The 16,869-nt window shown below is 39.9% G+C and overlaps 1 protein-coding gene across 1 annotated transcript; it reads right to left on the reverse strand.

Moving 5' to 3' along the window:
* Nucleotides 1–252: 252 nt before the first annotated feature.
* LOC136536532 (protein PXR1-like) lies at nucleotides 253–7,542 on the reverse strand. Its single transcript, XM_066528794.1, has 3 exons — nucleotides 7,042–7,542; nucleotides 537–612; nucleotides 253–425 (listed from the first exon to the last, which is right to left on the reverse strand). The coding sequence occupies exons 1-3, from the start codon at nucleotides 7,540–7,542 to the stop codon at nucleotides 253–255; spliced, it is 750 nt and encodes a 249-aa protein (XP_066384891.1).
* Nucleotides 7,543–16,869: the final 9,327 nt, after the last annotated feature.

The raw sequence follows: 16,869 nt of genomic DNA on the forward strand, positions 1-16,869 counted from the left end.
TTAGTACTTTAGTCTTCCCTTTGAGCAACTTAGCATCAGCCATATTTTGATCTCTTAGGAAAGGATTATCATCAACTTTCATCTTCCAAGGTGTATCAAATTTAAGCTTCTCTTGCCGAATAGCCCTCTGTATATGTTGCCAAAAAATTCTACACTCATTAGTAGAATGAGAAGCAGCGTTATGAAATTTGTAGAACTTCTTATTCTTCAACTGATCAGGAGGTAACATAACATGATTGATGGGCAATTTGTCTATCCATTTTCAAGCAAGAAATGAAAAGGCTTGTCTGATTTTATGATGTCAAAATCATAACTTTCTTCAACTCCTTTTCCCCAAGGATTCAGCACCATCACTGTCTTCTTACTCGAATTCCATTCGGCTATAGCAATCTCCTCTTCTTCATCATCCTCACCATCATCATCAACTAAATATGGATTATAAGCTTCAGCAATTGCTGCATTCTTCTAGAATTAGGTATCTCTGTGCATATTATAAAATTGGCTATTAAGTGCTGCCACCCGTTGAGCCAACTGACCTAAATTGTCAAACTCTTGCTCAAGCAGTTTTTCTCTCCATGTTGGCAACATTTCTTGAACAACCAAAGCAGCTAGCTGATGATCAGTCATATTCAATGAAAAGCACAAATTTCTAGTTTCTCAGAACCTCTGAAGAAACTCAGCACCTGATTCATTAGTTCTTTATCTTATAGTTGTCAAATCTATGATTTTCTTTTCTCCTATCCTAGTATAGAAATATGTATGAAATTTCTTCTCTAGGTCAGTCCAATTGGCTATAGAATTAACTAGTAACAATGAAAATCAGGTGAAAGCTGGTCCTGACAGGGACAAAGAGAAGAAATGAACTAGATGAGCTTCTTCAATGGATGCTTTGCCCAACTGAGTAAGATACCGACTGACATGTTTTATTATACTTGTACTATCTTGACCAGTGAACTTAGCAAAATTCAAAAGCATATAGTTCATAGGAAGAGCAACCAAATTATACTACTCTAGATATGGACGTTTGTATGAAAAGGTCTGCCCTTTTGGTTTTAAACCGATCTGATTCTTTACCATTTCAGTTACTTTGAGCAACAACTCATCAGCATTTGAATTTAGATTTCTTTGCAATTGCTGACCCATCTATGGATTAAAATTTTGGGTGCCTTGATACCCTGGATTTGGAATCATATGAAGGGTATTATAATCTATGCCATAATGATATCCTTGTGAAATCTCTATCTGTTGAGTTCTTTGCTTATTTGCTGCTTAAAGTCTCTGATTGTAAATGTTGGGATCTGTATCTCTACGAATCCTTTGAACTGATGGTGCTATTTTTTGAGCCAATGGCGGTATTTGGCCTGATGTGCCAAAATTAACCATTTGATTCTAAATTTGCCTTGTCGGCTATTGCACATGTTGTACTAATGATCTAGGATTATTCTATATTTGATTAGTAGTAGTACCCTGAACTTGCTCAGATGAGCTCTGAACTACCTGGACATCATCATTTCTAGCTAGTGTTGCTTCTTGATGGCTAGTATCTGCTTGATTAGTTCATGCTTCTTGAGTACTTTAATCCTTGTAGCTCCTGGGTTAAAGTAGTATTCGTAGTGTAAGCGTGGTGCTTAGACTCAGTTACTCGTGGATGTACCATATTTTCTGGATCAATGGTAACTCACAAGGGTGACTCTTATAGCCTCATTGAATCTTTTATAGTCCACCTCCCGCTTCCGTTAGTAGGCCTAGCAGGACTTTGTTGCTATAGGAAACATACTCTGCCTGTATTTTCTCTAGTAATATCCCTAGAATTGAACAATAGAAGATAAAGCTTACCAAAGTTAGAACTAGAAGACTTTAGCAATATCCTCTATGCTCCTATTATCTAGCCTTGATTATGAAGTTGGGTTAAGTTAGATTTGGTTATTCTCACACATGTTTCATCGAGTTCGATATAAAACTAGGTACTCCCGGTGAAGTGCTACATCGGTATATTATTCGTGCACTTGTGGATTATTCTGTGTGCATTAATTTATACCAACACTCCTCAAACACTTCACCCTTGTTCCAACTTCCTAACCACAAAGTGTAGAGCTTGTGTGCATGTGTGTTAGCATTTTCCAAAGCATTCTACAAGGGTCAAAGTTAGCACACTAGGTGCCTAAATGCATATGCAAAAGTCATGTCACCTAGTGGCACTTGATAAACCGTTAGCCAAAGATTTCCCCTCTTTATAGTATGACTATCAATCCTAAGTCACTCACACCCTCTATGGTGTCTTGAGTGCAAAACAAAAACCTATCATATACCTTTGCCTTGATCATCTCGATTTTTATTTTTCTCTTTCTTCTTTTCCAAGTTGAGCTTGATCATCATCATTTCATGTCCACCTTCATCACCATGGACCTCATCTTGGTCAAGCACTTGGATTGCACCAACCTAGCTCATATCACAACTCATGACAAAGGTTAGTGCTAGGTTTTATCAATTATTCAAAACCAAACTAGGGCTTTTAATCTCCCCCTTTTTAGTAATTGATGACAACCCATTTAGAAAGATATTCAATAAATTCTTTTTGGATTCATGTCATTTGCCCAAGCATATTTCCTTGTGTAAAAATTATGGACAAGTTTCATCAACCTAATTTGATAGTATTAGCTCCCCTTACATTTGTACTAAGAGTTTGGATTTGAAAGCTTGCACATATGTATGGATTAGAAGTTTGAGAGAGTAATAGCTACCAAATGATGCTAAGGTGTAAAGAATAAACCTCTGAAGCGTAATACCAATCGGAGTTGCCATTTGAATACCATCCTTAGCACCATGATTTTCTAGATACCACTTGAAAAACAACAAAGAACTGGATAACTCATTAGATCAAAATTATAAGCAAGGTTCTAGTACTATTTGTAAGAACAATTCAAGTGTCTAGCTATCCTATGCATGCTAGTTTTCATTTCATCAATCATTTTCTACAATCTAGCATACACCACACAAGCATAGATAGGGAATTTAGAACTTGTGCCATGCAAGCAAACATATGTGATGCACACACAAATGCAACATACAAGTTTATGAGCTTGCTCCATCTACTTGTGTGCTTTAAATTTTAATTGATTTTTAATTGATCCCCTTACAACATCATTTTATTTCAATGTCATTTCATTTGTTTGCTCCCCCTATCTCTTACTATCTTTGTTTGCTCCCCTATCTCTTACTATCTTTGTGAATTCTCTCCCCTTTGTCAACAATTAGCATAAAAGGTGAGCTAAAAATTTTAGATAGGTTGGGGTGAAACCATGTGAAGTGAGGATCAGTTTGACAATTTGGTTCAATCTAGATCATTTGTAAAAGATATTTAACTCGGTTTAATCCAAGGGCAAGCTTCTTCACACCTCCAAATAAGGGTTATCATGCACCATGTTGAGTTAAACACTTATAGCTCATTTTCTAGATTAAACACTATTGGCCGACATGTACTCTGCTTCGGCGGTTGAAAGTGCTACACTATTTTGCTTCTTTAATGACCAAGACACAAGTGATCTTCTCAATAGTTGACATGTGTCCAATGTTCTCTTTCTCTCAACTTTGCATCCGACATAATCTGAATCAGAATATCCAATAAGCTCAAACCTTGCATCTTTGGGATACCATAATCCAACATTTTATGTATGCTTCAAGTACCTCAATATTCTCTTAGTTGCCTTCAAATGACTTTTTCTTGGTGAGGCTTAAAATCTAGCACACATGCATACACTAAACATCACATCCAGCCTTGATATGGTCACATAGAGTAGACTTCCAATCATAGATCGATACATCTTTTGATCCACCATGTTGCCACTAGCATCACTATCCAAGCTTACATTTGTCCCCATTGGTGTACTAATTGCTTTAGCATCATCCATGACAAACTTCTTGAGCATGTCTATGATGTCCTTGTCTTGACTCACAAATGTATCATTTTTCAATTGCTTGATTTGAAGACCAAGGAAGTAACTAAGCTCTCCAATTATGGATATCTCAAACTCACTTGCCATCATCTTTCCAAACTCCTCACAAAAATCTTGATTGGTTGATCCAAATATGATATCATCAGCATAGATTTGTAACACAAATAAGTCATTACCTAGCTTCTTGGTGAAGAGAGTGGTGTCAACCTTTCTCATCTTAAATCCATTAGAGTAGGAAATCTCTCATACCATGCTCTAGGTGCTTGTTTCAAACCATACAATGCTTTTCTTAGCTTGTAAACATGGTTGGGCTTCTTCTCATCTTCAAAATCAGAAGGTTGCTCAACATATACTTCTTCATTGATGTAGCCATTGAGAAATGGACTCTTAACATCCATTTAATATAGCTCGATGTTGTGGGCACAAGCATAGGCTAACAACATCCTAATTGATTCTAATCTTGCAACTGGGGCATATGTTTCTCCAAAGTCAAGACCTTTAACTTGAGTATAACCTTAAGCCACTAATCTTGCTTTGTTCCTTACAACTATCACATCTTGATCTTGCTTGTTCCAAAAGACTCACTTGGTTCCAATCATATTATGGTCCTTAGGTCTCTCAACTAACTCACATACTTGATTTCTTATAAAGTTATTTAACTCTTCATGCATAGCATTCACCTAATCAACATCCAACAAAGCTTCATCTATCTTCTTAGGTTCAATGAAAGACACAAATGAGAAGTGTTCACAAAATGATGCTAATCTTGATCTTGTTTGTACACCTCTTGAGATATCACCAATGATAGAATCCAATGGATGATCTCTTGCAATGTTGGTTGGTTGAAGCACTTGCACTTGATTGCTTCCATTTGATTGATCACTTGGTTGAGATGATGAACTAGCCACTTGTTGATTTTGCACTTGAGATAATGAACTAGCTTGACTTGTATCAACTTGCATATTTGAGTTAGAGAGCACTTGATCTTTGTCATCTTTAACTTCAATCACTTCTCTAGGCCTTATATCACCAATATCCATATTCTTCATTGCATTGACCAATTGAGTGCCTCTCACATCATCTAGATTCTCATCTTCTTCTTGGGAACCCTTGGTTTCATCAAATTCCACATCATGAACCTCCTCAAGAATACCACTAGCCAAATTTCAAACTCTATAAGCCTTGCTAGTAGTGGAGTAACCAAGCAAGAAACCTTTATCACATTTCTTCTCAAACTTGCTCAATCTTGTGCCTTTCTTCAATATATAGCATTTGCAACCAAAAACCCAAAACTATACAATGTTGCGCTTTCTTTCATTCAAGAGCTCATATGGTGTCTTCTCCATCATGGGGTGGTAATAGAGTCAGTTGGTATAGTAGTAAGCCATGTTGATAATTGATCCATATTTATTTTCACCAATACTTGTATATGTAGTTGGCCTAAACAAATCCATATGCAACAACTCAAATGCCTTAGATGTACTCATTATGCTCTTCTTAGGATGTGTGTTGCCAACTTGCTTTCTGGCTTGACATGCACTACAAATCTTATCCATCTCAAATGTGACATCTTTCAAGCCTCAAACTAGATCATGCTTAATTAACTTGTTTAATTGTTTCATTTCAACATAACCAAGCCTTCTATGCCATAACCAACCCATGCTAGACTTAGTGAGCAAACATATTGATAATTCAGCTTCACTAGCATTGAAATCAACCAAGTATAGATTCTCATATCTAAAACCTATTAATATCAAGTTAGAGCCATCTACACTTATGATCTACATATCATTAACTCCAAATATGCACTTGAAACCAAGATCACAAAGTTGAGCTACCGACAATAGGTTGAAGTTCAAGCTCTCGACTAGTAGCACATTGGAAATGCTCAAGTCATTGGATATTGCAATCTTACCAAGCCCTTTGACCTTGCTTTTGCCATTATCACCAAATGTTATGCTATCAATCCCATTGTCATCATTGAGTTGATTGAATTGAACATTCTTGAATCATCGGTCATGTGTTGTGTGCACCCACTATCAAGCACCCAATGTCTTCCTCTGGCTTTATAATTAACCGACAAAAGAAGATCAATTCCTTTTAGGTACCCAAACTTGTTTGGGTCCGTGAAGATTAGTCACTAAGGTTTTTGGTACCCAAATGGCTTACTTCTTTGAACCCACAATAGGTGTACCAATGAACTTAGCCTTCATGCCATTCACACCCTTGGTAAGCATGTAACAAGAATCAAAACAAATTGAGGATATATTAGCATTGATCTTGTTCTTTGTGCAAGATTGCTCTTAGTGCCCTACTTACTTGCATCTATTGCAAAACTGACCATTGCTCTTCACAAAGCTAGCTTTGGGAGTAGCAAAGGTCACCTTGCCTTTCTTGGGGGTATAGCCCAATCCCTCTTTGTTAAGAGAGAACCTTTGGCTACCCATGCACTTTAGCAAGCGGGCCTCACCGCCATAGGCCTTGCCTAGGGCGTAAGTGAGCTCATCCACCTCTCTCTTGAGAGTCTTATTTTCAACCATTAGTGAGGCATCATAAGTGAAACCATCACTAGTAGTAGAGGTAGGAGTGGTAGCGGTGGTGGATAATGAGCTACAAGAAGGGTTAGTGGGAGCAACAATAATAGGTTCATAAAATGAATCTTCATTAATGTCACATGTTATGCCCACATCACATGATACTATAACCCATTCCTTTTCTTGTTCAAGAAGCAAGGAGTGAGCCTTTTCAAGCTTGGTGTGAGCTTTACCAAGCTTCTCATGGGCTTCCACTAGCCTCTCATGAGTAGCATTAAGCTCATCAAAGGATTGCTCAAGAGCACTAAGCTTCTTTTGCAATTCTTTGCACTTCTTGCTTTTCTTGTTAATTATTGAGTCGGCTTGTTCTAGCATGTTCATTAGTTGTTCATTTGAGAATTCATCATCATCACTATCATTTTCACTTTCGCTATCATCATTTTCACTCTCATCATATTTTACCTTGGAGCCCTTGGCCATGAAGCATGATGGAGTGTCAAATAGTGAGGCTTGTTGTTGATAGCAATGCTCGCTAGAGCCTTCTTCTTGGATGCCTTGTCATCATCACTTGACTCATCATTGGTGGAGGCATCACTATCCCATGTGACAACATAGGATCCACCCTTATTCTTCTTCTTGAAGGTCATCTTCTTCTCTTTCTTCTCCTTCTTCTCTTTCTTCTCTTTCTTGTTCTTCTTCTTCTCATTATCCTTATTGTCACTATTATAGGGATAATCCGCTACAACATGATCGAAACTCTTGCACTTGTAACACAACCTCACATACTCCTTATTCTTGAAGTGATCTCTTCTCTTCCTTGCACCATAGCTTTTCTTCTTCTTCATATTGCCAAACTTGCGCACAAAGAGAGCTAGTGCTTCATCATCACTATCATCATGAGAGCATTCTTCATCACTTGATTCTTCCTTCTTAGCCTTGCCCTGGCTATTGTTCTTAGAGGATGAAGTGTGGGCCTTGAATGTCACACTCTTCTTCTTCTTGTCTTCCTCCTTCACAAGCTCTTCACCATTACTATTGTATTGGTCCTTGGTCATCACATCACCAAGCACCTCAATTGGAGTGACATCCTTCAATCGACCTCTAAAGATGAGAGTTCTCAATGTCTTGAATCTCTTTCACAAACACATCAAGAGCTTGTGAGAGAAATCCTCATCCTTCACCTTCTCACCCAAACTCTTGAGATCATTGATGATGACTTGTAGCCTATAGAACATCTCCAGAATGGACTCATCATCCTTCATCTTGAAGTTTGATAGCTTGTCTTTGAGCATATAGAGCTTGGCACTTTTTATCGTTGAAGTGCCCTCATATGTTTCCTCTAATCTCACCCAAACTTCACTTGCCTTCTCAAGATCTTTGATTTGCTCAAACACCTTTGAATCAATGCCATTGTATATGGTGTTGAGTGACATAGTGTTGCATTACTTGTTGATCTTGTCATTGTCGGTGAGATTGGTAGGGTCAATAATCACAAACTCATTCTCTACCACATCCCACACCTTGTCATTGATTGATCCAAGGTACATATTCATCTTTTTCTTCCAATAATCAAAAGATGTGCCATCAAAGAACAGTGGTTTGCCCCCAACATGGTTGAATACAATTTGAGCCATATTTTGCACCAAAGGTTGTTAAGTCTTGAATCAAACAGTGACCACAGCTCTGATACTAGTTGAAAGGTCCTAATATGGCTTGAGGGGGGTGAATAGCCTATTTAAAAATCTACAAGATCATTAGAGCAATTTGATTAGTATGACAAATAGTGAAATGTAAACTTGCTCTAGCTCTACAAGGGTTGCAAACCACCTATCCAACAATTCTGGTTACAATAATCGCTAGGCACACAAATGGCTAAGTCACTACTCACTAAGAGCTCTCACACTTGCTACACTAAAGAGCTCCACTAGATGATCTTAAGCTACAAAGCAAACTCTTAATTCTAGCTACACTAAAGAGCTTGCTACAACTAATTTATGAGAATGTAATCGAGTGAGTAGGGTGATTATACCACTGTGTAGAGGAGTGAACTAATCACAAGATGAATACCAATTCAATTACTAGGAGAATACCAAAGGGCAAGAGACAACCAATTTTTCTCTCGAGGTTCATGTGCTTGCCGGCACGCTAGTCCCTGTTATGTTGACTAACACTTGGTGGTTCAGTGGCTAAGAGGTGTTGCACGAACCTCATCCACACACTTGGACACCGCAAAAACCTACCCTCAAGTGAGGTAACTCAATGACACGAGCAATTTACTAGAGCTATCTTGCGGCTCTTCGCTGGTGAAGGGGCAAGACCCCTCACAATCACTAGAGCTGGCCACGAACAATCACCAACTCATGCCAAAGCTTCTCTGCTGCTCCATGTTATCTAGGTGGTGGCAACCACCAAGAGAAACAAGAAATTCGTAGCCACAACATCTCCAAGTGCCACTAGATGCAATCACTAAAGCAAATGCACTTGGAATCACTCTTAATCTCACTATGATGATAAATCAATGATGGAGATGAGTGGGAGATGTTTGCTTAGGATCATAAGGATGACAAGTATGTCAAAGTGCTAAGAGAGTGAGCCCCAAGCTGGTACCTTCCTATTTGTAGAGCCCCAAGACTCAAAGAGCTATTGGGCACTCTCGGGCTGACCAAATGCTGCTCCATGTCAGGTTGCCCAAGTCTGGTTGCTAGATCGCTGCCACATGTCCCTCCTTTGAATACTATGCATTGGATCTCAATGGCTGAAAATAATCAGCGCTCAAGTCAAAGAGTGACCGAACGCACCGCATACGCCACCTGATGCTTCAGCCCTCTACGTCTGGTCATTTATAGAGAGTAACCATGGCATGAAAATACTAATCAGACACATCAGGTCAACGTCAACCTGACGTGCCCCAGCATCCATTTAACTCTCAGCATCTACACGCACGCCTGCCGAGCTAATGTCACCATACATCACCCTTCACCTGACGCTGCTCCGTTGCGTCCGATCGCCAATCGCGTCACCTATGCAGAAGATGACTAGACACGTAGGTGCATGAAAACCTACATCCGGTCGCTCTCTGTTGCTCTTGGCTAGCCGTTCTACGTTGCCTAAAAATAACCGGACGTCCGGTCAGGGACCGATGCCGCCTTTTATTTTTCTATCTCCTCAAACACTTCACCCTTGCTTCCAACTTGCTAACCACAAAGTGTAGAGTTTATGTGCATGTGTGTTAGCATTTTTCAAAGCATTTTACAAGGGTCAAAGTTAGCACACTAGGTTTCTAAATGCATATGCAAAAGTCATGTCACCTAGTGGCACTCGATAAACCATTTAGCCAAATATTTTTTCTCTTTATAGTATGGCTATCGATCCTAAGTCACTCACACCCTTTATGGTGTCTTGAGTGCAAAACAAAAACCTATCATATACCTTTGCCTTGATCATCTCAGTTTTTGTTTTTCTCTTTCTTCTTTTCCAAGTTAAGCTTGATCATCATCATTTCATGTCCACCTTCATCACCATGGATCTCATCTTGCTCAAGCACTTGGATTGCACCAACCTAGCTCATATCACAACTCATGACAAAGGTTAGTGCTAGGTTTCATCAATTATCCAAAACCAAACTAGGGCTTTCAATGGTTCAGTACTTCTACTCATGAAGGTACTTCTTTGGGAGGCCAGAGCTTGTCCTGTGCCACTGTGGCTACTTTTTAGGGCCACAGAGGTGAGGACGAGGACAAAGATGAGGAGGAGCTTGCTTATGAGGAGCTTGGACCATCTCAGCTACAGGACGCTCCGTCAACTCAACCTACGCAACCTACAGGCACTAGGAGACATTGTCTGCCTGACCCTTTCACTCCAGGCACCGATGCTCTTGGGCACAAGGGTAAGGGTAAGACTAGGAGGCATTGAGGGCTTGTGGTAGACTTTGTAGTTGGCTTTTGTGGTAGATGTTAGTATGGACTTCATGGACTTTATTTTAAACTATTATGTGTTGTATGGACTATTATTATGGATTGTATGAACTACTATGGACTTTATGGACTATAATTAAGGACTATATGCACTATTAATATGCTCATGTGTATGGTTTGAGATGAATGTGGTATATATTTGTATATCTGAACATGTTGTGTTGAGGTTATATATTCATGTCATATTTGTGTATGGATTGCAACAAAAAATAGGGAAAACTCTGCCGAAATTTTCTAGCTAAAGTACAAGTGTGCAGTACACCTATAGCATCTAGCCTTTATAGTGATTTATTATGTCACTGTCGTATCATACATAGACTTTTATAGATGCATTGATTGTGTATACGAATGTAGCCTTTTCAGTTGAGCTTTGAAATAAGCTTTTCAGTCTGCCTTGAAATAGTGATTGAAGTATGAATTCGAATAGTTTTTTCAGTCAAGGAATCTAGACTTTCTAGTGCCCTTCGATGTAGACTTTTTAGTGATTCTAAGTAGGCTTTCCAGGAACAATTACAACACAATACAACAGCTAGTAAAACTGCCTCCACCTATATATATGTGTTGCGGGATGCATTGCTAACCAAAACCAAAACTAGTACTTACTTTCATTGGAGTACGAATGTCTGGAGGGTCGCCTAGAGAAAAGGGTTTTGGTAGTGGGAGAGGAAAGGGGGGACGAAGGGAACTCCCATAGTGTGGGAGGGGTCTCTTGGTCCTGATTTCTTTGAGGAACCAATTGATCAGTTTTGTAACAGAATCGCCCAATTTATACAAGATCAAGTACGGCTGTCCCTGCTAACACGTTGACACGCGCCTACTTTCACTCATATAAACCCGGTAGTCCGCCGAGTGTCCTGAAAGACCTCGGTAAATCAACATCACAACCAAGATCGTGTGATTAAGCAAATACACATCACATACATAGGGTTGTAGCGGAAATAATATTACAACTGGGTTCACAATTAAAAGTACCAGTTTGGGTTTCAAATCGATTAGTGAAAACAACATAGCTTTCAAAAGATTACATTAATATATGTTCCAAATACATTGCTAGCATAAGTAACATCATTTGACAAAAGCATATAGATGAGAAGTAACTATAGAATCACCGAGCCACCGGCGGTTAGCCACCATCTTCATAGGCCGAGAACTTCACCTGCAATATGGTGGGATAAACCCTGAGTACAAGAAGGTACTCAGCTAGACTTACCCGTCAAAACCAGAAATAAAAGACACCAAGGGTCATGCAAGGCTTATGAGGTGGGCTAGCTAGACACAGTTGCATAAAAGAGCTTATGAATATAGTAACCTAAACTTCACATCAAGTTTATCATCATTTACCTGTCCACTAGATTTGCACCTGTACTAGAGCACTCACTTATTAGGAGCAAACAATATTAACCATAGCAGGTATAATAAGGTTGTTATCATCATATCATCATTTCTGAACCATTGTGTTATTTAGTGTATCTACTTTGGAGATAAGCCCGTCAAGTTTCACTAACCGGGAGAGACGGCAACTCGAATCGAATTACAACTCAGCTGAGGGGGTATTCCTAACTCTCACCCTGGCATACTTTGCAAGGGTAGCTATGGGTCACCTTTAGGACAACTCAGGAACCAAATTCGTGGGTTCGATCAGCGCCAGCGCTCTCAGGGATTACCCTTCTGCCAGGATGATCAAGACTTTTAAATCATCTACCCTTGGACTCACGCCTATGGCTCCCTTCCGAGGCGTACTTTATACTTATCGACTCCCGGCCTGAGTTGAGCTACTCAGCTTCGTGGTCGGTCTTCGGACATGGCCAACTAAGAGAGAGGCATGCGTTCAACATGAACAGGAAAGGCTCCAAGATTCAGTCCTTAAGCGACACAGACGGAGTCACTACAAACTGGCAAGCCTCCGCCTAGTCTTCATTTTAAATTAAGATAGGTTCTTTTCCATGATAGCAAATATAGCCAACCGTGCCATATGTATATCCCTATATCTCGCAGGTGACAGGAAATCACCTGACTTCTACCACGTTTAAGTAGGGCTAAGCACTACACGAGCCTGAGCTACATAGGATTCAGGGTATCAATATCTGGACAAGGATTGGATAACCAATGTAGTAAGTGTTTGCATCCAACATCTAAACTTAATGCAACAATATATATATATGTAACAATAATACTTTAACTGCATTTTGGAAATTAGGAGGCTTAATATGCTCCGGGGCTTGCCTGGGATCCGACACAAGTCAGTTCAGTTAGCTTGCACCGTCATGGTGACATCTCTGGTCCTAGCACTTGTTTAGTCCTTCCATCTTCAGGATATATCCACCAAACCAAATCTTCGGGTTTGGCTCCAACATCGCATCCTTCACGTGGTGCATCTAGCGTACCTAGATGAGATGCAATATGCAAGTGTATGAATACATGGAAGTGCAATAGACAATGCATCGCATGCAGTAAGTAAGACAAGCACAAGGTTACATTAATCATGCACAAGCACTTCGCATTGCCTACTTTAAATATCGAATAATTTATCGTCCCACGATAGCAAGAAGATGACAACATCAAGCATGACACAAGTTTCCCAAGATCTCCGGTACTCTAACTCAACCATTGTCAAAGGTATGAGCCACACTTAGCAATATACAAGCAAACAACTATAATTGGAATCTGTCAATTTCTAGACATGCAAACAGCAGCTACAAGATTTAGCTATAACTGGAGTTACACAATTCCAAATGACTTGCAAGAAAACATTCTGGAAAGCTTATGAAATTATCCACATTTCATCTATAACCACCATAGCATGACTCACAAGTTAAGTAGGTCGAAATTATACATTTACCAAAACTGGTCTAAACAAGACAGAGAGCAATCAATTGTATAACCCAACTTTAAATAGGTATCACTCACAAACCACAAGACAAAATACCACCAAATTTTAACAAAAGATAGATACATGAATTATCTACAACTTTGTTATTATCACCAAAAGCTCATTCAAATCCTAACTAGATCAAACACTAGCATCTTTCAGATCTGCTCAGAATACAATCAAAACCTGACAGGAGACTTAAAAGTCATGTAACTCCTACACTATCAGGCCTATGGCCTTACAATTTGAACACAAGCAAGACCATGGAATTTGATACAACTTTTGTATTCACTACAACCATAGCAAACATCATTTACACCACGAAAATAATTGCACAAGCAAAACTGCAAATGCAATCCAACAGCAGTGGTACAGAAAACTGATAGGAACTTCAGAGAAGCATAACTGGAGTTCTAGATCTCCAACAAACATGAACCATAACTTTTTGAAAATCTTAGGAAGTTACCTACAACTTTCTTATTCTCATATTAAAATGATTCTACAGTTAGAAGGGTCAATTAATCCAATAATTGCATCTCTATCCAAAACATAGACAGAAACTGACATGCCACTTTAAATAGCTATAAATGGAGTTATACATGTCCAATAAATGTGGTTCTAGACTTTTTAGAAATCTTATAAAATTATAAACAACTTTGTTGTAAACACCTAAAGCTAATTATACTATTAAGAAGGCTCCACAATACCAACAAGGTAACCCTGTCAGAGTTTGGGCAGAAACAGCCACTGATATTTAAGCAAGTATAACTCAAGATCTACTTAACCAAAAATCATGATATTTAACTTTTTGAAAAGCTTATGAAAAGTACTACAACTCATGTACTATCACCCAGACATGATTCACAACTTAACTGGGCCAATTAATTCCAACATACAGACCTATTCAGGATAGGAGCAAAGCAACATAGGGAATTTGTTATTTTTATAACTCTTAAAATATAACTCCTACACTTCTGAAATTTTTACCAGACAACAACAATCACCTTATGAGCACTCCATAAAAATTTCACATTTATTTGAGTAAAATAACTGCAGTTATAAAAAAGACAAGACATGACTAGCATTAAGAACCTAACTGCCTAAATCTATTTTTACAGCAAACTATTTAAATTTAAACATGTAATATTATAGATCTAGTACATATAGAATTTCACAAGAATTCCAAAAAGTCCTCATTTACTATTTTACTATTTTTCTACAAATTACTACGAATTTTCAAAGTGGAGCATTCAAATCTGTAAAAACCAGAGAAAAGGGATTGAAATCTTGCATCGGGGTCCCTGCGGAAAATATAAATCAAACATCAGCGAAGAGGTCCTCCTGAGCACTATTCACATGTGTCACAACTTCACAGAAAGAACCCTCCCTTTTCTCGAATTTGAGCGCGAAGTCCTTCTCCCTTTCCTGTTCACCGAGTCGGAGCAAAGGCTTGCCCGGCCCGTGGCTCCGGCCGGCTGAGGCGGCGCCGACGGCCGTGGAGTGGCAGGGAAGGACCCAAGGCACTCGCGCACCCGTGGGTAGCCTCGGCTCGCGCCGTGGTGGCCCGACGTGGCCTGGCCGCGCGTGCTGGCGGCTATGGCCGAGCGAGCACCGGCGGCAATAGCACACGGCAGTGCAAGCAGCCAGGAAAGAGACACAACGCGCACGGGGAGACTCGAGGAACACAAAGGCGAAGCTAGTAGGGACTAATGAGTGACAAAGGAGCGGAACCACGCGGAGGTAGGGAGCTCAGTCGGCGGCAACAATGGCGGCTGCGACTGGAGTGCGCGCTCGACGCCAGAGAGCGAGGAAGGGAGAGTGGAGAGGTGAGTGAGTGATAGAGCAGCTTGGGCACTCGGTTTGAGGGGCAGGGGCGCTCGGCAGCGCGTGGCATAGAGCTTGAACATGTGTCGGCCATGGGGGCGTGCTCCGATGCATGGCTGCCACGACGCCATTTCGTCGAACACGTGGCGCACGCGATGGAGCCCGACTTGGAGTCTATTTTCAGCATATTCCGTGCACATTCGGACCTAGGTGCCATTAGCAAAGTTGCTATACTCTAGATGCTCTACAAACTTGATTAAGGATGTATGGTCATTAGAGCTCTTCATCAGCAGGTAATTAAGCCACAAAATGATAGTGTCAGTGCCTTGATAGCAGTTAAGAAAACACAAAATTGAGGACCAAAACGGAGTCAAACTTAGCCCAACTTTTTATATGCTCTTCTCCATAATATAACCTTCAACTTTTATTTTTAGACCAACTCAAGTTGCTTAACGAATTTCAGAGAACGCGGAATTCCAACGTCGTTGCTTAGCGAAACTGACTTAGAATAATTCTAAGTGCTGAAAACTGCAGTAGAATCAATCTTGTGACCTTTGTTTGTCAAGCTTAGAGATAGATTTAGACTTGGGTCCTTCAATAAAGTTTGTAGTACACAAACTATACTACAACTTTTATTTAAGGTCAAACCTTATATCTTGAATACAAACCATTCTTTTACTTTGGTCAAAGCAGCATCTCGTTAACCCTAGAATTAGAGTTTTCGACCAATTGAGGCCTTTTCTTGACATGTGCTCAACACAAACCCTTCATGACTTTTGTTGTAGAGTTCAATTAGAGTCATTTAGGCAAGGTAGCAAGGTTTGGTTGATGGCCTATAATTCCCTTCACTTACTAGCGCAATTCAAGCAAGAATGTAACTCATCATTTCATGCGACTTCTTGATTCCGAACTTCATGAAACTTTTCCACGGGTCTAGATGGATGCATGTGGATGTAATGTACATGGAATAAGCATGTTTAACATTACTCTTGCATAATCTTAACAAGGGTCCATATGTAAGCAAATGTGCGTGGCCCAAGTTTAAGTTGGAGCTCCATCATGTAGATTTGATCTTGACACCTTCATTACCACTCGACATGTCATGTTTGAGCTCAAACCCATTGCTTAACTGGTAACAAACACCTGGGGTGTTACAAGTTTTCCCTCGAGAACAAGAGTGATTTCACCAAAGAGTGCCCTCTCAGAGGATACGACAATCGAAAAGAAGATTGGCCCAAATGCATGCATGGTGAGGACTGCTTAGTGCAGATGTTCACTGAGGGGATGGATAGAGGCCGTCGCTTCTTCAAATGCCCGCGAGCATGGGTACTTACTATTACTATTTGTTTGTTAAATATGTTTCTCGATTGCACTACAACTTACATGACATACTTATTGTAGTCTTCCGAGTCCGAAGAAAACTATAGGTTCACTAGGTGGGTCGATCCTCGTCTAATTTATCCATATCAGCAGTATATCTACTACCTGCAGGACTGTATCTTCTACCAAGAAAGGAAAGTTAGCATCGGTTACAAGAATGACGAAGACGACGACAACAATAATAGCGCCGGTTCACATGAGGCACTCTGCAATGATCCATATTGCACCTGCCCTAATCACAAGAACAAGGGGACTTCATCGCCACCCCCGCCACCACCAACAACAACAATGGGAGGATACTATGGATAAGGTGCAACACAATTTGCTATGTGGCC

The sequence above is a fragment of the Miscanthus floridulus genome, chromosome 2 (genome assembly GCF_019320115.1).
Source record: "Miscanthus floridulus cultivar M001 chromosome 2, ASM1932011v1, whole genome shotgun sequence".
NCBI lineage: Eukaryota > Viridiplantae > Streptophyta > Magnoliopsida > Poales > Poaceae > Miscanthus > Miscanthus floridulus.

Coding starts and splice junctions, on each gene's coding strand:
- LOC136536532 (XM_066528794.1), bottom strand. CDS start 7,542: ATGACCAAGGACCAATACAATAGTAATGGTGAAGAGCTTGTGAAGGAG. Junction 613..7,041: donor AGTCAAGTGATGATGACAAG/GCATCCAAGAAG, acceptor ACTGATCATCAG/CTAGCTGCTTTGGTTGTTCA. Junction 426..536: donor GCAAGAGTTTGACAATTTAG/GTCAGTTGGCTC, acceptor ATCCATATTTAG/TTGATGATGATGGTGAGGAT.